The following is a 22,011-nucleotide window of genomic DNA, read 5'->3' as shown; positions in this document are numbered from 1 at the left end:
ATATACAGAAAATAATAAATGTAAAGTAAAAACAAAGAAAATAGAAAAACAAAAACAACAAAAGAAAACACCCTTGGCGCTTGCTTCCTGTCCGGCCCATTGCGGGGATAATGTCTAGCTGCTTCCTTTTTTAAGTTTTCAGATTATTAACGAAATATAAAAACTTTCACAAAAAATGAAAACATGTTTGAAAATTTGAACAAAAAGGTTTGAAATTAAAAATGTTCAGGATTTTATAGAATGTTCCGCTTTTCAAAAGATGTTCATAGATTTTTTTTAAAGATCAAATTTTGAAAATATTCACGAATTTTAAAAATGTTCCAAATTTAAAAAAAATGGTTTTTTAAAAAGTTCCTAGATTTCATAATAATTTCTTGAATGTGAAAAGGATTTGAATAATTTACTTGGATTTCAAAGATTGCCCATTATTTTGAAATTTTCCTTTATTTGGGAAAAATTCTTAATTTCTGTAAACTGTCACAAATTTCAATAATGTTCTAGGATTTTAAAAAAAGTTGACAATTAATCACGAATTCAAAAAATAATTTTCTGATTACAAAACTTATTCACAAATTTCACAAGTTAAAAAAATTCCAAACGTAGAAAATCATGAATTTGAAAAGATGAATTTGAAAAAATGTTTCCAGATTTCAACAAATATTTTGATTCTTTTATAAATTTATAAATATTTTTGAATGTTTAAATGGGAAAATAAGAAGAAAGAAAAAAAAGAAAAAAAAGATAAACTGAATGGAAATTTACAAAAAAAAACACATATAGATAAAAAAATGCTCAAGGTAGGTTCTCGATACTCCCAAAAACGAGTGAGAGGTAACCGGTGATCAGTTACTTTATCTTTTGTTACACAATTGATCTTGTGAGCACATTCAGTTAAGAAGTTAAGAGAGAGCAAAATTACATTTTGTGTGACTTTGTATAACTACCTATTTGCATCTATAGTTCGATCCACTAATAAGAAACATTAATGAATGGCTGGAGCAATAGGGGGGCGCTGTTCGAGGAAAAGACAGTGAAGTGCGTACTACCTACCATCCTCAAGTATGTTCTTGGGCTGGAGCTTAAACAACACTGACCTGGCCCAAACACACTTTTTTATTTTGCCAACGTGTGTGCAAGGGGTTGAGATCCTCTGCAGTACTGTATGGTGTTGTAGTGCGGATGACATGTGAGGCCGGGTCCACGTGTCAGTGACTGTACTGTACCCTCAAGCTAGGGGCTCCTGTGGTTCCACTAGGAGTTTGACGGAGACAACACAGTGAGTGCGAGCAGTGGTAGCACCGAACCTCTTCCCCTAAGGCCCTATGGTAAAATAACTAAGTAAAGGAATAAATTGTCACAAACGCGATGAATGGAAGATGAAAGATACACTCGCCGTTCCATAATTCTTGTCATGGTTTTATTAGTGAAAAATAATGAAACGGAAGGAATACCGTGCAAGATATTTTCTCAAGTTTTATTTTCATTTACTGCTGTCATTTGTTTTCTGGAAGGTTCAGCTTGCGATGAAGATATGGATGGATGGATGGATGGATGGATGGATGGACGGACATTGGTATATGCTGTTGGCGCCGTGTTTGTCAACCACTGTCGAACTCACTGTGAGATGGACGCTTCTTTTCGCTGAAAATGACGGGCGACGCATCCCCGTCCACGCTTCCCAGGCCAAAAATGAAAATCCATGGGCGGAATGATTTGTGTGGAGTGGTACGTCTTGCTTCTTGTAGTTCGGAAGGCGACCCTGCGAAAACAACACTGCCAGTGACGCCTCGAGCAGTGTGGATATCCAGCAGCCTGCGTGTCGACTTGCCAGCCCCCGTCTCCGTCTGAACCAAACTCTGGTGATTAGTGAATCTCCCCCGCAACACAAATGCAGTACTGTGGCGAACGAATCTAGTCGCCTCTGTTCCTTTCATGCAGTATAGGTGTCCCATCCATTTTTTTGGCCCCCGGAGCTGAAGGCCCTCCCGTTTATCTGTCGTCGCAAATCATCCTCTCATCTGAAACAAACAAAAGATGCGGTGAGACATTGTCATCAGCAGGGTCACCGTTCTAATCAGTGGGTGGGAATGTACTGCGTGGTACGCGCTGGTGCAACGCAAACAGTTTGCGTGGGCGCGCCCGCCGTGTTCCCGGGACATGCATCAGTGAGTGACTGACATCTCTCGTTCTGCAGCTAGTGACTGACAACTCTGACAGGACCCGCCTGCTCAGAAAAATGCTGGAGTGACATATTCACATGAAAAAACGCAAGGAAACGTTCAAAACTATCGTCATGGGAAGAACGGCCTAGTCGCCGGACCCGGACGGGGCCAAATGGCCCGTTTTGAAACCGATACGTGCCAAGTTTGATGATCATCTCTGCGTGTTTTCCGTGCAAGTCAGCTAGTCCCACCGACGATACCTTTGCACGCGAGAGATCGAGCATTTCGTTTCAATCCGAAAAGATTTGTCGGCCACTCACACCGATAATCAGCAATCAGTGAGGAATCGGTACGATTGGGCGTCGGCATCAGTACCAGAAGCGGAACAAGCCTCGTGTGCCCCGCACATGTCTGAAACTATGCTTGGCATTTGGCAAAAGGAAATGCTGATAGATTTGGTACTAGTACAAGTTCTAGAGGATGCCTGCCTAATGGGATGGCAGAGAGAGAAGATAAACCGCAAAGCAGGAACTTTTTCTTCACCGCGGAGGCTTGATACGAAAGTCACCAGGCATTTTTGTCTGAACCCTGACCTGACGAGCTAAGGAGTAGGTAGTATTCCTCGTTACTTGATGGATTAATTAGGGCATACTATGTACAATGGTGGCATATGGATACATATGCCCCATGACAAAAAGTAATTTAAGGAATCTACATTTATTTTTTCTCCCCAATGCAAGCCATCACTAGTGGGCCTCCTTAAGAAATAGAAAATGAAGACTCTAATACACATGCATCTCTACTTTTCACTATAACTTTTCCGGCTTTTGTCATCGGATCACACTTTTTCTCTTCAAACACCCGCCTCCTAAAGACGATCCCGCTTCCCTATTCGAACCTATTTTACGTCATATCCGATCCTACATGACATGTGAGGCATCACGTTGAGGCTATGCATTGTATATGCCCTTAGCGCGTCCGTTGTCAAAAGGCACACATGATCCCGTGGGTGGGTAGATCAAACCGCCTGCCGCCTCGGTGGTGCTTCGTCACCAAACTTGGGACCGATGTATATAGATTGACGATGTCTGCAGCTTTTGGAGAAGCGACGCTTCTTAACTGTGATGGCATGGCCATGACAATTTGGTTGCGGCGGCTAGCGTCGACATGCAGCATAGCAGCCGTATATTTGTGCTATACGTACAAGCAACGCGCTCCGTCGGGTGAGCAACTCGGCGGCGAACTAAAACAAAACTGTCACGGCCGCTGCATGGAAATACCCGTTTCCATACCGTGTCGACGTCAGGGAAATCGTTGCCGTTTCGGGCACCGGACGGCCGAAATGCCGGCTCGGTTTAATCACGAAGCTCCCCAGAAGCCCGGCCTTGTGGGCCCGCCGGGCCGGCCGGAACATTAACAACCTGTCTCCCCGCCCACTGACCTGTGACCAACGTGAAATGAAAACCAGCAGCGGCGCCGGGGGGCGGATGGACAGCCCACAGTGTGCGAGAAACCGAGCATGCAACACGATCGGTCCCGCCGGCCCGCGCGTTCCGCTCCTCTGCATGCAACCGCCTCGCGCGGCGGCCGACACGCAGCGAGCTCCCCTGGCGCCGCTCGCGTCCGCCACGTCCGGTTGCTGCCCTCTACGCTCCGCTCGCGCGACAAAACCACTTGGATGCGCTGAGCACGCACGCAGTGGCGCTTACGCCCTCCGTGGTCTCTAGCGTGTGCAGCGTACTGCCAGTCCCGCTCGACCGATCATCGCTAGATGCCTGGTATATTCGACTCGTGCAACGACGAGGCCGCCTGCCTGGCTGCAAATGCGGCGACGTTCCTCCATGCCGTGCGTCTCTACGACGCAGCACTGCAGCGGTCTGCAGAGATTTCTAGCGAGCGCTGGCTGGCCGCTCGTGCTGCTCGCTCCCGGCCTTTTCGCAGAGTGATCGCCGATCGAGGAGAGACGTCAGCATTGCTGGATCGGGGGAACGTCAGCACTGCTGTGCGTGGCGAGCGCGGTCGGCGCCAGGTGCCAGGGCCGAACCGTCGCGCACCTCGCAGCAGTCCGTCGACGTACCACCAATGTAATGTGCCGTGACTGTTGGTCTGTGTGGACAGGACGGCACACAGCTGGCTGGCGCGAGACGGCCGGCCGACATGCATGGCGGACGTTTACGTACGTGCCACCACGGAGCGCTGCATCGATGCCACAGAGAGATATGATAGGGCTTCACATGCCAGCCTTGCTCGCTCCGTCCGAACTGCATGCCGGCAACGCTGCCCGAGCAACGGGGCCTCTCCCCGAGGACGCCCCATCCGCGTCGACGTCGGAGCGTTTCGCGAGCTAGCGACACGGCCACCCACAGTTACACTACTTTACTTTTTCTGAAGTTGGCTCCGTCGTTTCGTGCGGGTTTTAATATTACGCAGTAGTAGTACGTGCCGCTTCTTTTTTTGAAGCTCAGTACGTAGCGCTCGGCGTGTGAGCGTTGTAACAACCCGCACTGGATGGGGTTAAGAGCCTCTTTGATTCACAGGATTGTCAAAATAGAGGAATAGGAAAAATACAGGAATATGATGGCATATCCCATAGTATCCTACAGGATTTGAAAAAATGTTTGATAGTACAGGAAAATCAAAGGAATTCTACAAAGAGGTTTGAGTGGATGGAATTTCTCCTCCAAAATGTAATACAAATGAATCCTATGAAAAAATGCCTAAGGATGTGAATCCTACGAATCAAACGAGCATCACAGGAAAAATTTCTACAAGTTCAAATCCTCCAAAAATCCTATGCAATGTCTTTGAATCAAAGAAGCCCTAAAAAATACTACACCCACGAAAGCTTTGTACGTAAACCTACGTAATTAAAACTGCCCCCTGAATTTCAGGATGGGCCAGTAATGCTAGACGTACGTAAACTAACGTAAGGTTTTTACGTAACAGCAAACGTGGATACTCAGGATTGGATCGAGGGGGTGGGGGGGGGGGGCTACACCCATGAAAATCAGGGGGGCGAGAGAATTTATTAGACAGGTTACGTAGGATTAAGTAGATGCGTTACGTAGGTGTAGCAATTTCGGTCTTCAATTATGAAAACCAATAAAAACCTGCAAACTAATTAAGGCAGCCTTTTTTTAAGTAAGTCACAACGTAGGTGCAGCAAGTCGTTTGATGATCGTTTCCTGTGTGCGGGTGGGGCCGATCGGGACCTTATCCGGCTACGACGTCGCCGAGAAAACGACGCGCTGCCATGCCATATTATCGGCCATTATCAGTGTAGCTGACCCGCCCCTAGATTAGATGCCTGCAATATACTACTAACGGGATAATCAATTATTGATCGATCGATCCTACTCTTGCGCGGAGACTCCCAACCTCCTGCCCCGATTAGATAGAAATTTAAAATCGAGCTGGCGCTCTCCATCAACTTTTGGTTCGGGACCTCTACTAGCTAGCACGTACGAGATTAAAAAAAAAAGAGATTGTAGACTACAGAAGCTATACTTCCCATAATTGAGTCTACTTTTGTTCTATATTATTAGTGGTCAATTATGTCAGTGCATGCTCACTGCAGTAGGGCCACGGTGTCGTTTATAACTTTATTTTGGAGAAAGAAATCTAAGAAACAACCTGTTATTCGATGATTATAGGAGGATAGTTGTATCCTCAGCCCATCAGGGTGAGTTTGATATAATGGAGGATTGGGATGATTGTAACTGAGTTGGTTTGGTACAATGGAAGACGATGTATCCGTTGATAACGCGATGCAGGGTGTACATTCATAGGGTAATATGGTAAGGATATGTGCGTCTATATGAGCGTCTGTGTTGTTTCTAACAAAAAATTATGAGTAATTTTGTCACATCATAAAGGTGTAACGCTCAACAAAAAGCAATTTCTTTACCATTTATGCTCATGTATGATGAGAACGGGATGGCCGGCGAAGGCAAGCATTTCTTCTCTGTTCTGCAACTTCGCGCACAAACAGCAGTACAGCCCACTGCAAAAAGCTTAGACTACCCATACTCGAAAGGAAGAAATAAAATACGCACGCCGACACCTGACCAACCAACCTAGCCTTTTCCCCTGAAATTTGCCACGCCATGAACGAACACCCACCCGCTCTCCTTCCGTCAGGATCGCATGCCTTCGCTACTACGGTTTGCTTTTGCTACGCATGCCAAAAAGGAGGGCCCGAAACGAGACAAACAATTGCTAGTGATGATCTCGCTTCAGGCCTATACTGCGGCGCATATTTGCTAGACCAGCAGCGGGCGATCGAGCCATGCCGATGCCATGCATGCTCTCCGGTCAGTCCTCGAAGCCGGTCCTCTTCCAGACGGCGTCCCGGACGCGGCTGAGGTCGCGCCCCTTGAGCGTCCTGCCGATCCCCTCGTGCACCGACAGGGACGCGGCGCGGCCGCGCCACGCCAGCTCGTGCGGCGGCACCACCGAGCCGCTCCGGCAGCCGGCGCCCACCTTGCCGTAGTCGTCGTCATCGTCGCCGTAGAGCTCCCACTCGCCGGCGTGGTGGTCCCTGTACTCGACCCCCAGGATCTTCTGCCAGTCCGGGATGCTCATCGGCAGCGACCCGGGCACGGCGCCGGCGCCCGCGGTGGCATGGTCCAGCGGCTTCTTCCGGCCGCTGGCGCGGGCGGACGACGGGATCGTGCGAGCGCGCGCGAGGTCCGCGGGGCCGGAGTCCGCCGCACCGAACGACCCCCAGACGTCCGACTCGTCGAACTCGTCCGCCGCGCTGCCGGGGCTGCCCCGCGACGCCGCGCTCCGGGACGGCGTGAACATCCGGTACGCGTGCTTCGCGGCCGCCGACCTCGCGCTCCCGGCCATGGCGCTCTCGTTTGTGCCTCGCGCTTACCGTGACGCCTCAACCACCGGTCTTTGGCGGAGGGAAGGGTGCGGGGTTGTGAGGAGGGCAATGGTTTTGGAGTTTGTGTGGGTTGGTTCGCCAGGTTGGATTTTATAGGAGCATGGCCTAGTGTGCGGGTCCGCGCAGCAGTGAGAGAGGGACCGGAAGCAGATAAGACTTGTGCTTAGAATGACGGTTCTAGCCTCGCGTGCCTTCCGCAGGGTGCACCGTAGCGTGGCTGTGCCATACGCTCACACTTGTCCGGCATGATGGTTGTACACACATTTTCCCCGCAAGTACAATATGACCTTTTTTAGGGGACAATAAGACCTTTTAATTGCATTTCTCCAAGGCCTCGGTTTGGAGGATTTTCATGAGAAAAACATAATGAATATGACCCAAAGGAAAGTTTCCTCAGTATGCATTTGATTTGTAGGAAACATATACCATCTCCGTACCAAATTACTTGTCATGGAATGGACTAAAACAATTAAGAAAATTATCATGAGTGTGGCAATTTTAGTAAACTTGTGAACATTGTGTGGTATATTTAGAATGTTTCGTTATACCATGTACTCATATCAAATCGCCTCTAAAAGGGCTCACCCGACGGGTCGATGACACATGCCACGTGGAATATAGAGGCAGAAGCTAAGGCGGACTTACAAGGTGTAGGTGGACATGGATGATCGAAGGGCCGACATAAACCTCTGCCTCAAACACCGCCCCGTAACGTCAATCTTTGACGCACTTGACATCTTGCACAATGCCAATGAATGATCATGCTGCCACTAACCTTGACATAGCTCGTGTCGCCAATATTACGGAATTGTGTGCCAACTCGATTCGTCGCTCCAAAACATCTCGTAGTACCGAGCGAGCAATATTTTTTAGGCTGCACTAGCAAATCTGTGGCGGTGTTTTTCGAGCTAAAACACACAAGCAAATGAACAAAATATGTACACACCAACTGTTGGGGATGTTCCCCATGACTAAGACCCGGCAAGAGCCTTAACCCGGCTAGGAGCACAGAGGCTTCATGAGTCAACGTGTTTCCCGGTCATGAAGGAGACAAGAAGGCCCAAAGGCCCAGGATCACATCCAACAAGACGTCGACTCATGAATAAGCTACTAACATGCTGGCTTGACTAGAAGGCCCGAGAGGCGACTGATTTCCTAACTTGGGAGATACGATTAATAAGAGTTAGAATAGGATAGGGGTTGAGAGTACGACACCGAATCTCCTGTAAACCTAGGTGTCGGTGTCAAAACCGGCAGACCTCGGGGTAGGGGATCCTGAGCTGTAGATCTTGGATCAATGGGGAACAAGGGATGATGAACACGGTGTTTACCCAGGTTCGGGCCCTCTTGAAGAGGTAATACCCTACGTCCTGCTTGATTATATTGGATGTGTATATGGTTACAGAGCGGATCTACATTGAGATCCGCATGAGCTAAACCCTAAGGCGATGCGGTGATGTATGTAGCTCTAACCCTAAGACTACAACCCTCGGTTTATATAGACACCGATAGGGTTAGGGTTACATGGGATCGATTACAATGAGAGGCAGAGAAATCCTGCCTATCCTTGACTTGGAGGGCACACCACAACTTCATGGATCTTCTGTCGTTATACGGCTTCACCAGTCCGGCCCACATCCAATGGGTCGGCGCCCCGAGGACCCCTTAGTCCATAACTCCCTCAGTAGCCCCCCGAACTAGCCTCCAACGCTAGGGATTTTCTTCTGGAATCTTCATATCATTGGTTTGCGAGACGAGTTCTTCCATTCCTTTAATCGGTTTGGAGTTGTATCAATCCCATCGAACACTATCCGGAACCCAGACTAATATCGTGCTCGGGCCCGGATAGTTTAAAGAATCCGGGATCTGAAGACATCTCGAGATTGAGGTGGGACCATCAGAGTTTAACGCCATACCTCGGGGCAAGGACTTCGTGCACCTTTTCAGAAGGCGTGCGGCCCAATGCCATCTTTCCACGAGCCCATCCTTCCAGCTTCAAGGTGAGACGCCTATTTATAGATCCAAAGGCACAGGGGACAGTTTACCTCCCCCTTTCACAAGGAACAACACCAAAGAAATTCTCAGGCGCCATGGCCGACCTCCTAGGTTTATCCTTGCGCCCACACGGCCCACTCCCGGGTGATTGGTCGGGCTGTTCAGTTTCACACCTTCCGCTGAGTCGCTTGCGGACATAGGGATACCTCCCTAAAGCAGAGTTGGTTCCCGTCCGCGTCGGTCTTATCTCCGTCGACGGCCACGCCCTCACCAAAAACTCCCCCGCTTCGGGTAAGGAGGAGAGGGTATGTCTTGTGCCCTTCCTTCTAAGAGGTTTGGGCTTTCCCATCCATCCCTTTTTACGGGGTTTGTTAGAGTTCTCTGGGATCCAGCTCCACAACCTCACTCCGGGGTCCATATTGCACATTTATGGCTTTGTGGCCCTTTGCGAGATATTTTTGAGTTGCGAGGCCCACTTCAACTTGTGGAGGAAGTATTTTTGTCTCGTCCCTCACCTTTGGGGAGGATCCATATTCGAGGTGGGCGGCACCGAAGTATGGCGGATAGCCGGGACAGGGTACCCAATTGGAACTCCATGAAAAGATCCCAAAGAATGGACCTCGGAGTGGTTTTATATTGAAGACGTTTCCCTCACCGATCAAATTTGGCAAGGGTTGCCCAAATACTCAAATGACCCGCCTATAAATTGGTTCAACTGGCGGCCCAGAGGCCCTTCTCAACAGGACATTGAAGAGGTGCGTTCGTTGGCGGCCAAAGTCAGGCTGCTAACTAGCAGTAATGTGACCATGATCAAAGTGACAGCCATTGCCATTACCCGATGCGTGCAACCCCTCTAGCAAAGGAGTCATCCTTTATGGTGCTGTAACGGGACTAGCGATGCAACCCGCTACAAGCGACAAGGGCCAGACGATAATGCGACTCTAGCCAAAATATTGGCTGATGTCTTCAAGGGAGAGGAGACATATTTCGCTCAAATGAGTATCCAGGAAGGTTGCTCTGGATACAATCCAGCGGACTGGGTAAGCCACAATCCATTGTCTTGAGCTCATGGATTACGCCCGAACTCTGACTGGATGTATTTGAACAGCGATGGAGCTGTCAAGTTGAGTACATTAATTGCCCTCCTCCTCAACTGGAGGATCATTCCCGTGATGACGATCCGGGGTATCATGACAACCCAGAAACGTCGATCAATTTTGAAGACGAGGTGTTTTATCAGGAGAGCCTTGACGGCGCCAAGGTCGCTCTGACAGCCGATCACATCGGGGCTCTTCCCTCTTCCACAGTAAGTGAAAATAGGATCCTCTCCCGAACAGGGCGCTCATCTCGCGCTATTCCCAACGTGCTGACTTATGCTCCTAAGGGTCGCCGCACTACACATCAGACCGTCTTGGGAGGAGTGTAGACCGCGCCAACTTTGGCCCTTAACGGGAGATCAAAGCGGAAGGCCTCCGCTGAAGCGGAAGCACCCGCCCCCCTCGGCCCATAGGTGATGTATTTTGGAATCACAACGAGGGTTGCTTTTAATACCCTTTTATTAAAGCTTGCTTAATTTTGCAGAAGAAGAATGCCACTGCATTGATACGTCTCCAACGTATCTATAATTTTTGATTGTTCCATGCTGTTATATTATCATTGTTGGATGTTTCACAATGATTTTATAATCATTTAATATCATTTTTTGGCACTAACCTATTGACATAGTGCCCAGTGCCAGTTGCTATTTTCTGCTTGTTTTTTACATTGTAGGAAATCAATACCAAACGGAGTCCAAATGTAGCGAAACTTTTTGTGATTTTTTTCTGGACCAGAAGACACCTATTGGGCCAAAGAAGTACCAGAGGGGTGCTCCGAGGGGAGCACAACCCACCAGGGCATGCCTGGGCATTGGAGCACAACCCACTAGGGCGCGCCTCGGGGCCCAGTCGCGCCCAGGTGGGTTGTGCCCACCTCGGTGGCCTCCCGCACCATCTCTTTGCTCTATAAATACCCCAATATTCTAGAAACCCTAGGGGAGTCAACGAAAATCAATTCCAACCGCTGCAAGTTCCAGAAATACCAGATCCAATCTAGACACCATCACGGAGGGGTTCATCATCCTCATTGGTTTCTCTCCGATGATGCGTGAGTAGTTCATTGTAGACCTACGGGTCCGTAGTTAGTAGCTAGATGGCTTCCTCTCTCTCGTTTGATTCTCAATACAATCGTCTCTTGGAGATCCATATGATGTAACTCTTTTTGCGGTGTGTTTGTTGGGATCCGATGAACTTTGAGTTTATGATCAGATCTATGTTTTTATCCATGAAAGTTATTTGAGTCTTCTTTGATCTCTTATATGCATGATTGCTTATAGCCTCGTATTTCTTATCGGATATTTCGGTTTTGTTTGGCCAACTTGATCTATTTATGTTGCAATGGGAAGAGGTGCTTTTTTAATGGGTTCGATCTTACGGTGCTTGATCCCAGTGACAGAAGGGGAACCGACACGTATGTATCGTTGCTATTAAGGATAACAAGATGGGGTCTATTTCTACATAAATAGATCTTGTCTACATCATGTCGTCATTCTTATTGCATTACTCCGCTTTTCTATGAACCTAATACACTAGATGCATGATGGATAACGGTCGATGTGTGGAGTAATAGTAGTAGATGCAGGCAGGAGTCGGTCTACTAATCTTGGACGTGATGCCTATATAATGATCATTGCCTGGATATCGTCATGGGTATTTGAAGTTCTATCAATTTCCCAACAGTAATTTGTTTATCCACCGATTGCTATTTTTCTCGAGAGAAGCCACTAGTGAAACCTACGGCCCCGGGTCTCTTCTTTAATATATTTGCCTTCACGAACTATTTTTATTTGGTTTTATTTTCACATCTATTAAACCAAAAATACCAAAATACTTTGTTGCACTTTATTTTATTTGCGATCTATTTATCCTATCTATTACGACTTTCTCCCGTCCACTTGCCAATTTTTGGCGCCGTTACCCGAAAGGGATTAACAACCCTTTAACACGTCGGGTTGCAAGTATTTGTTATTTGTGTGCAGGAGCTGTTTACGTTGTGTTGCGTGGTTCTCCTACTGGTTCGATAACCTTGGTCTCATCACTAAGGGAAATACCTACCGTCGCTGTGCTGCATCATACCTTCCTCTTTGGGGAAATACCGACGTAATTCTAGCAGACATCAAAAGGAATTTCTAGCGCCATTGCCGGGGAGACATCATAAACATCAACCAGGTTCCTAATCACAAATCTCATCTTCTTGCAATTTACATTATTTGCCATTTGTCTCTCATTTTACTCTCCCCCACTTCACAAAAATTGTCATTTTATTCGCCCTCTTTTTCGTTCGCCGTCTTCTCGTCAGATCCGTTTTTGTGTGCAATCTTACTGACCACTTTTTGTCGTCACGGATAGTCCTTCCTCTATTGTGTACACTCCCGAGAGCGAGGTTCTTAACTTTAAACAAAGGGGAGGGGAGAATTTAAAAGATGTTTGGTATAGGATTTGCAATGCTCATAATAGATCTATCCGTAAACAATCTATCGTTGTTCTTCTTCGCTATTTTTATGTGGGCATCACCACTTGGTATAGATTCGTCCTAGATATGATTACCGGCGAAAACTTCTTGATGTGTCCCTCTCTTGATGCTTTTAATTCTATGGGAAATTTAGTGGGTTCACCACCGCTTATGATCAATGAAACAACTTTGACTCTCGAGCATGTTATGGAAATACTAGATGCAACTGAAAAGAAAATGCTTACCGAAGAACATACTGAAAACTTGGATAGAAAGATGCATAATTTTGCTACTAAAATTGGGTCAAAAGCGGGAGAAGTTTTTAAGTTGTTAAAGGAAAAGGGGACTGTGATTCATGAAATAATTGAAGGAAGCCCATCTAGGATTGATAAACTGGAAGAAATATTTACTAATTTAACTACGGCTTTTGCTTCCGCCAAAACTCCCGTAAAAATTGGCAATACTACTCAAGTCACTAAAACAAGGTTGCAACTTCTAGTAATGGTAAAGGAGATCTTAAGATGATTAGTATCGATCCCAATTTTATTGAAGTGATAAGAGTCCCTATTTGCAAGAATGATTTTTTCAATCTCGTGCCTAGAATTATTGTAGTTGAGAATTTATATGCTAAATCCTTGAAAACTTCTAAGTCTTTGATTGAAGAGGTGGAGAACAAAGATGACAACACTTAGATCCTTCGCATTATGCCTAGCTAGGGGCGTAAAATGATAGCACTCATTCGGAGGCAACCAAACTTGTATCTTTTTGCCTTTTGGTTTTCTTGCTGTTTTCAATAAAATACCCAATTATGCCTGTGATTAGATGTGTTTTTGTGGTTTAAATTACTGTTTGTGCCAAGCAAAGCCTTTGGGATGATTTGGGTGAGAGTTGATTTGATCTTGCTGAAAAACAGAAACTTTTGCGCTCACGAAAAAATTCCCATTTTTAACAGAAGAGTGATTTTGAGTTGATTCTTTTTGAAGAAGATTAATAAACAAATTTCTCACATTGTCCTAATTTTTCAGAATTTTGGAATCACAAAAGTATTCGAAGTATCCACATTGCTACATTCTATTCTATTTTTGACAGGTTCTCTTTTCTTTACGTTGTGTGCTTGTTTTGATGATTCTATGGTTTTCTTTGAAGAGTTTTTGCCATAGAAAAGTCGAACTACAGTAGATATAATGCAATAATAAATTATGAATGGTTTTGCAACAGTACTTATAGTAGTGGTTTGCTTTCTTATACTAACGGATCTCACAAAGGTTTTGTTGAGTTTTGTGTGATTGAAGTTTTCAAGTTTTGGGTGATATTATGATGGATGAAGGATTAAGGATTAGAAAAAGGCTAAGCTTGGGGATGCCAGAGGCACCCCAAGATAATATTGAAGAAGTATCAAGCAACTAAGCTTGGGGATGCCCCCCGAGTGGCATCCCCTCTTTCTTCTAAGGACCATCGGTATTTTACTTGGAACTATATTTTTATTCGCCACATATTATGAGTTTTGCTTGGAACTTTTTGTGTGATATGAGTCTTTGCTTGTTCTGCCTTTTATTGTAAGTCTTGAATCCTTGCTGGACACACCTTTTTGAGAGAGCCAAAAATTATGCTATGCTTGCTCCTATGCTTCACTTAAATTTTTAGAGCCATGGAATTGCTCTAGTGCTTCACTTGTATCCTTTTGAGCACGATGTTCTTTGTTATTTTTGAATAAATGCTCTCATGCTTCACTTAGATTTATTTGGGAGTTACTAATTTTTTTAATAAATTGTCTCTTGCTTCGCTTAGATTATTGCGATAATTGGTTTTATGCCCCTAGTTGTGTCCCACTCGATAGGATTGCCCCTAATTTCCAAAAGCAGTGGGTCTGTCCAACCCACTTTGGTCGTCTTGTGCTTTTGCCTTTTGACCGTTTGACCATCACTTTGAAAACTTCATAGCTAATTCATACTAAATCAGAAAAATGCAAATAAGATACCAAAATGTTCGGAAAAACATCATCTATATGCCAATGTCACTTGCATTCATGACGAAAGAGTTGGTAAGTGCCCATCCGAGTGTGAGCTCTTATCACACCACCATGAACAGCAAAATATTAAAAAGTTTAAAAAAATCCAAAAAAATTGGTTTCAAAGAATCACAAATGTTTTCAATGCTTGCCAAGTTTCATCAGGGAATAACATTTGTGGAAGTCATGGCAAAAAAACAATCAACACTCCAAAATAGATTGTTTTTTGCCATGACTTCCACAAATGTCGTTCCCTGATTAAACTTGGCAAGCACTTAATTTTTTTTTTATTCTTTGACACCATTTTTTGGATTTTTTTTTGAAATTTTTAAGATTTTATTGTTCATGGTGGTGTGATAAGAGCTAAAACTCGGATGGGCACTTACCAACACTTTTGTCATGAATGCAAGTGACATTGTCATACAGGTGATGTTTTTTCGAACATTTTGGTATCTTATTTGCATTTTTTTGATTTAGTATGAATTAGTTATGAAGTTTTCAAAATGAAGGTCAAAGGGCAAAAGCACAAGACGACCAAAGTGGGTTCGACAGAACGACTGGCTTTTGGAAATTAGGGACAATCCTGTCGAGTGGGACACAACTAGGGGCATAAAACCAATTATCCCTAGATTATTTTGAGAGAAAGAAATACTATGCTCATGTTCTTCACTTATATTTATTTGAGCTTATTAAAAGCAACATATGAAACTAGTCCTAAAATGATAGATATCCAAGGAGGATATAATCAAAACTTTCATGAAGATCATTGGAAAAAATAAACTTGGTTCTTTGTAATGATTTTGAGATATGACGATATGATATGTGAGTCATGTTGATGAGTAATTATGCTTTAGTAAGAATATTAGTGTTAATGTTTGTGATTCCCTATGCAAGCACGAAAGTCAATAGTTATGCAATGAAAATTACATCCTACTTGTGGTTCATTATTTGGTGTTAGTTATGCTTAATCCTCGCTTATGAGATTTTTTGTTTCTTGGTTGGATGCTCCTCAATCTTTTTGCTAGCCTTCATTTGCACTAAGTATGATCACTACTTGTGCATCCAAAACCCTTTAAACAAGTTTTGCTATATGAGTCCACTATACCTACCTATATGCAGTATTTCCGTGCCATTCTAAGCAAAATTGTATGTGCCATATCTAATTTTGAAAACAAATTTCTCTTTTGCGTGATCGTACCGCTCGCGAGGCGGTGAGAGGTGGCCGATATTTTCCATGCTAAATGTGTTATTATCATGATGAGTGTTTATTCACTTGTCATTGCACGAGAGTACGACAAAGGTATTAGGGATGCCCAATCCCGAAATGAAAAATGTATTTACTTTATGTTGTTAAATAATAAATTCCTTGGAAATTGTTGGTATGGAGGGCACCCATAGATACGATTAGCCATGGAAACTGAAAGTATGGTGGAAAAAGGAATAAACTTTGTTTTCTATTTGGGAACCGCCTATGATATATCTAGCATGGAAAGTGTTGGGAACTCTAAGTCGGTTTCAATGGTGGGAAAGTATGCCTCCTAAATGAAGAAAATATGCCCTAGAGGCAATAATAAAGTTGTTATTTTATATTTCCTTATTCATGATAAATGTTTATTATTCATTCTAGAATTTTATTAATAGGAAACTTGATACATGTGTGAATACATAGATAAAACACCTTGTCCCTAGTATGCCTCTACTTAACTAGCTCGTTGATCAAAGATGGTTAAGTTTCCTAGCCATGGACAAATATTGTCATTTGATGAATGGGATCACATCATTATGAGAATGATGTGATGGACAAGACCCATCCGTTAGCTTAGCATAATGATCGTTTAGTTTTATTGCTACTGCTTTCTTCATGTCAAATACATATTCCTCCGACTATGAGATTATGCAACTCCCGGACACCGGAGGAATGCCTTATGTGCTATCAAACATCGCAACGTAACTAGGTGATTATAAAGATGCTCTACAGGTATCTCCGAAGGTGTTTGTTGGGTTGGCATAGATCAAGATTAGGATTTGTCACTCCGAGTGTCGGAGAGGAATCTCTGGGCCCTCTGGGTAATGCACACCATATGAAGCCTTGCAAGCAATGTGACTAATGAGTTAGTTACAGGATGATGCATGACAGAATGAGTAAAGAGACTTGCCGGTAACAAGATTGAACTAGGTATGAAGATACCGACGATCAAATCTCGAGCAAGTAACATATCGGTATGACAAAGGGAATAACGTATGTTGACATAGCGGTTCGACTGATGAAGATCTTCGTAGAATATATGGGAACCAATATGAGCATCCAAGTTCCGCTTTTGGTAATTCACCGGAGAGGTGTCTCAGTCATGTCTACATAGTTCTCGAACCCGTAGGGTCCGCACGCTTAACGTTCGATGACGATATGTATTATATGAGTTATGTGTTTTGGTGACCTAAGGTTGTTCGGAGTCTCGGATGAGATCACGAACATGACAAGGAGTCCCGAAATGGTTGTGAGGTAAATATTGATATATTGGAAGGTAGTATTCGGACACCGGAAGGGTTCCGAAATGTATCGGATACATATCGGAGTACCGTAGGGTTACTGGAACCCCCCGGGGAAAGATATGGGCCATAGGAGGGAGGCACACCAGCCCACAAAGGGGTGGAGCGCCCCCCACCAGGGAGGAGTCCGAATTGGACAAGGGGAGGGGCCGGCGCCCCCCTTTCCTTCTCCTTCCCCCTTTCCCCCTCCGGTAAAAGGAAGGGGGGGGGGACGAATCCTACTAGGACCCCAAGTAGGACTCATCCTACTTGGGGGCATGCCTAGGGCCAGCCTCCTCTCCCTTACTCCTTTATATACGGGGGGGGGGGGGTCTAGAACACACATCCATTGTTCCAAGACGTGTGTGGCGCCCCCCTCCGGTCATATTCTCGTGGTGCTTAGGCGAAGCCCTGCGCGGATCACATCACCATCACTGTCACCACACCATCATGCTGACGGAACTCATCTACTTTACGACCCTCTACTGGATCAAGAGCTCGAGGGCCGTCATCGCACTGAATGTGTGTAGAACTCGGAGGTGCCGTATGTTCGGTACTCGATCGGTCGGAACAAGAAGACGTTTTACTACATCAACCGCATTAAGCAAACGCTTCCACTTTCGGTCTACGAGGGTACCTGGACACACTCTCCCCCTCTCGTTGCTATGCATCTCCTAGATAGATCTTGCGTGAGCATAGGATTTTTTTTTGAAATTGCATGGTACATTTCCCAATAGTGGCATCCGAGCCAGGTCTATGCGTAGATGATATGCACGAGTAGAACGCAAAGAGTTGTGGGCGGTGATTGTCATACTGCTTACCACCAATGTCTTATTTTGGTTCGGCAATATTGTTGGATGAAGCGGCCCGGACCAACCTTACATGTCCATGTTCATGAGACTGGTTCCACTGAAAGACATGCAACTAGTTTTGCATAAAGGTGGCTGGCGGGTGTCTGTTTCTTGAACTTTAGTTGAGTCAAATTTGATTGCGACCGGTCCTTGTGAAGGTTAAAACTGAAGGAAATATGCCCTAGAGGCAATAATAAAGTTATTATTTATTTCCTTATTTCATGATAAATGTTTATTATTCATGCTAGAATTGTATTAACCGGAAACTTAGTACATGTGTGAATACATAGACAAAACATAGTGTCCCTAGTATGCCTCTACTTGACTAGCTCGTTAATCAAAGATGGTTATGTTTCCTAACCATAGACATGTGTTTTCATTTGATGAACGGGATCACATGATTAGGAGAATGGTGTGATGGACATGACCCATCCTTTAGCTAAGCATTATGATCGTTACAGCTTCATTGCTACTGCTTTCTTCATGACTTATACATGCTCCTCAGACTATGAGATTATGCAACTCCTGAATACCGGAGGAACACCTTGTGTGCTATCAAATGTCACAACGTAACTGGGTGATTATAAAGATGCTCTACAGGTGTAGCCGAAGGTGTTTGTAGGGTTGGCATAGATCGAGATTAGGATTTGTCACTCCGTGTATCAGAGAGGTATCTCTGGGCCCTCTCGGTAATGCTCATCACTATAAGCCTTGCAAGCAATATGACTAATGAGTTAGTTGCGGGATGAAGCATTACGGAACGAGTAAAGAGACTTGCCGGTAATGATATTGAACTAGGTATGATGATACCGATGATCGAATCTCGGGCAAGTAACATACCAATGACAAAGGGAACAACGTATGTTGTTCTGCGGTTTGACGGATAAAGATCTTCGTAGAATATGTAGAGCCAATATGAGCATCCAGGTTCTGCTATTGGTTATTGACCGGAGATGTGTCTTGGTCATGTCTACATAGTTCTCGAACCCGTAGGGTCCGCACGCTTAACGTTCAATATTATGAGTTATGTGATTTGATGACCGAAGTTTGTTCGGAGTCCTGGATGATATCACGGATGTGACGAGGAGTCTCGAAATGGTCGAGACGTAAAGATCGATATATTGGAAGGCTATATTCGGACATCAGAAAGGTTTCGAGTGATTCGGGTATTTTTCGGAGTACCGCAGAGAGAGGGAGCAAATGATGGAACAATTGTTTCATTGATTGAAGATTGGGGTATTTATACCCTCATTACAAGGCAGTTACAAAGGAGGCATTGCCAAAACATGGCCACCGACATAGCATGGATTTACAATTAATTAATCTAATCAATTAATTACTAACACTCCCCCTAATCAATGCTTGTCTTTGTGAATATGCATCATCTTGATAAAGACTCCTCCTAGTATGTATTTGCCTTGAACGTTCATCATCTTCATCTTGGAAAAGGCTCCTCCAAAAACCCTGTGGGAAAAATATGAGGAGAATTGTATTTGATATGTTGCTAAAACTCCTTTAAACCCAGTGGGAAAAATAAGGAGAAAATGAGGCAACATATAATGATTATGTCTCTTGATAACTCATTTGAGAAACACCTTTGTAGAAGAATAAAACTCATATGTGAGTTTAGAGAACAATAAATATGTCTTGAGTACTTTCTTTAAAAAACCCGATATTGAAAATTGAAAGTATGACATATGATCTTTGAGAACATACTGCCTCATTAAAAACCGTTATGAGAAACTTTGAGAGAAAACTCATAAGGGAAAAGAGTGCAATTATATATGCCATTGAAAACTCCTTTAAAACCCAGTGGAAAAAATATCAGGAGAAATGATATGACATATACGGGCACTTGTGTTTATATTGTCTCATTAAAAACCTTTATGAGAAACCATTAGGGAAAAACTCATGAAGGGAAAAAGAGTACAATATATGCAATCTTAGGATTGTTAATATATGCAATCATATAGATTTGGGAGATTACCCCCCCTGAACTTTGGAAACCTGGAGAATGTATAATACAAATTCCATTTATATGATCATGATATTATGAATAATCTATAGGATTTTCAAAGTATATTGTTTGCATATTGTTTCCTCACTTTTCTATAATTCATGAAGATAAGTAATTTTCGAGCAATGTACTTTATGATGTTGCTCTTCATATAACCTGTACGTATTGAGTAACACAAGTGGTAGAATCTTGATAAAATCAAGTTATGCGATTTTGATGAATCTCAACCACATGGTTATGAGTGTGGTTAATCATTCTACTAAGCCATGCATACTTTGCAATATTTTTAGATAAAGCAATAATGTTAGAATGATGAGTGGAAATAGCTGTTAAAGTCTATTTAGATGACTTTCGTGAGAAGACTTTCCAATGAATTCAGTCATTGATATGGCATTGCTGGGATCAAATAAAGAGCCAATATCACTAACACTACTGGAATCAGCTACTTTGCCATCTGCCAGTTCTTTGCCGTCCGCTAGCGGACGACAAAGAAGCTCTTTGCCATCAGCTTCCAAAAAGCGGACGGCAAAGAACTGGCTGATGGCAAAGACCAAGTTTGCCATCAGCCAGTTCTTTGCCGTCTGCTAGCGGACGACAAAGATTCTTTGCCCTCGGCTAGCGGACGGCAAAGAGGGAGGGGCCCCACTGATGAGCTGCAAAAAAAACCTAACGGGCCCGCTCTTTGCCGTCCGCTAGCGGATGACAAAGAGCAAGAAGGCGGACGGCAAAGAGGGAGGGCCCCACGTAACGTTAACGGGGCCGCGCCCCACCCCCCCTCTCTCTCTTTCTCTCCCACCTCTCGCCAGCCCCGTCGCACCATCCCGCTGCCGCCGCCCCAGCGCCCCCCGCCCCGTCGCCCCACCACCCCGCCGCCGCCCCGGCGCCCCCCGCCCCGCCGCCCCCGCCACCCTGCCGTCTGGGCGCCGCCACGCCCCGGCGCCCCGGCACCTCCGCGCCCCGCCGCCCCGGCCGGGCCCGGCGCCGCCGCCCCAGGCCGCCCCGCCCCCCTCCTCCGCCGCCCTAGGCCGCCCCGCCCCGCTCCTCCGCCGCCCCAGGCCGCACCGCCCCCCTCCTCCACCCTGCAGGTGAGTCTCTTCTTCCTTTTTTTCCTTTTTTTCTGTTTTTTAGTTTTAGTTTTATGTTTAGTTTTAGGTTTATAGGTTTAGTTTTAGTTTAGTTTCAGGTTTAGATTTAGTTTTCTTCTTTTTCTATTTTTTTAGTTTTAGTTTTAGGTTTAGTTTAGTTTTAGGAAAGAAGAAAAAGAGAAAAAGAGGAGATCAGGAGAAGAAGAAGAAGAGGAGGAGGAGAAGAAAAAATAAGAAGAGGAAGAAGAAGAAGAAAAAAGAGGAGAGGAGGAGAAGAAGAAGAGGAAAAAGGAAAGGAAGAAGAAGAAGAAGAAGAAGAAGAAGAAGGAAAAAAAGGAAGAAAAGGAAAAGGAGGAAGAAGAAGAAAAGGAAAAAAACCCGACCCGACACGGTACCCGGCACCCCGACACGACACCCCGACCCCAACCCTGAGACCCCGACCCCGACACCCCGACCCCGACCCCGACCCTGACACCCCGACCCCGACACCCCGACCCCGACCCCGACACCCCGACCCCCCAAGCCTGACCCGACACCCCGACCCCGACCCCGACACCCCGACCCCGACCGGACACGGTACCTAGACCCCGACCCGGCACCCCGACACGACACCCCGACCCCGAGACCCCGACCCCGACCCCGAGACCCCGACCCCGACCCCGACCCTGACCCCGACACCCCGACCCCGACACTCCGACCCCGACCCCGACACCCCGACCCCCCAAGCCTGACCCCACACCCCGACCCCGACCCCGACACCCCGACCCCCCGAGCCTGATCCGACACCCCGACCCCGAGCCTGACCCGACACCCTGACCCCGACACCACACCCCGACCCCGAAACAACACCCCGACACCGACACGGCACTACCCCGACATCGACACGACACCCCGACCCCCCGACCCCGAAACAGCACCCCGACCCCG

The 22,011-nt window shown here is 45.6% G+C and overlaps 1 protein-coding gene across 1 annotated transcript; it reads right to left on the bottom strand.

The window, feature by feature from the left end:
- Window positions 1-6,040: 6,040 nt before the first annotated feature.
- On the bottom strand, window positions 6,041-7,133 carry LOC123046095 (uncharacterized). Its single transcript, XM_044469383.1, has one exon. The coding sequence runs from the start codon at window positions 7,011-7,013 to the stop codon at window positions 6,477-6,479; it is 537 nt and encodes a 178-aa protein (XP_044325318.1). The 5' UTR covers window positions 7,014-7,133; the 3' UTR covers window positions 6,041-6,476.
- Window positions 7,134-22,011: the final 14,878 nt, after the last annotated feature.

This window comes from Triticum aestivum, chromosome 2B, assembly GCF_018294505.1.
Source record: "Triticum aestivum cultivar Chinese Spring chromosome 2B, IWGSC CS RefSeq v2.1, whole genome shotgun sequence".
Classification (NCBI taxonomy): domain Eukaryota; kingdom Viridiplantae; phylum Streptophyta; class Magnoliopsida; order Poales; family Poaceae; genus Triticum; species Triticum aestivum.
This window is presented reverse-complemented; position numbering and strand designations above follow the sequence as displayed.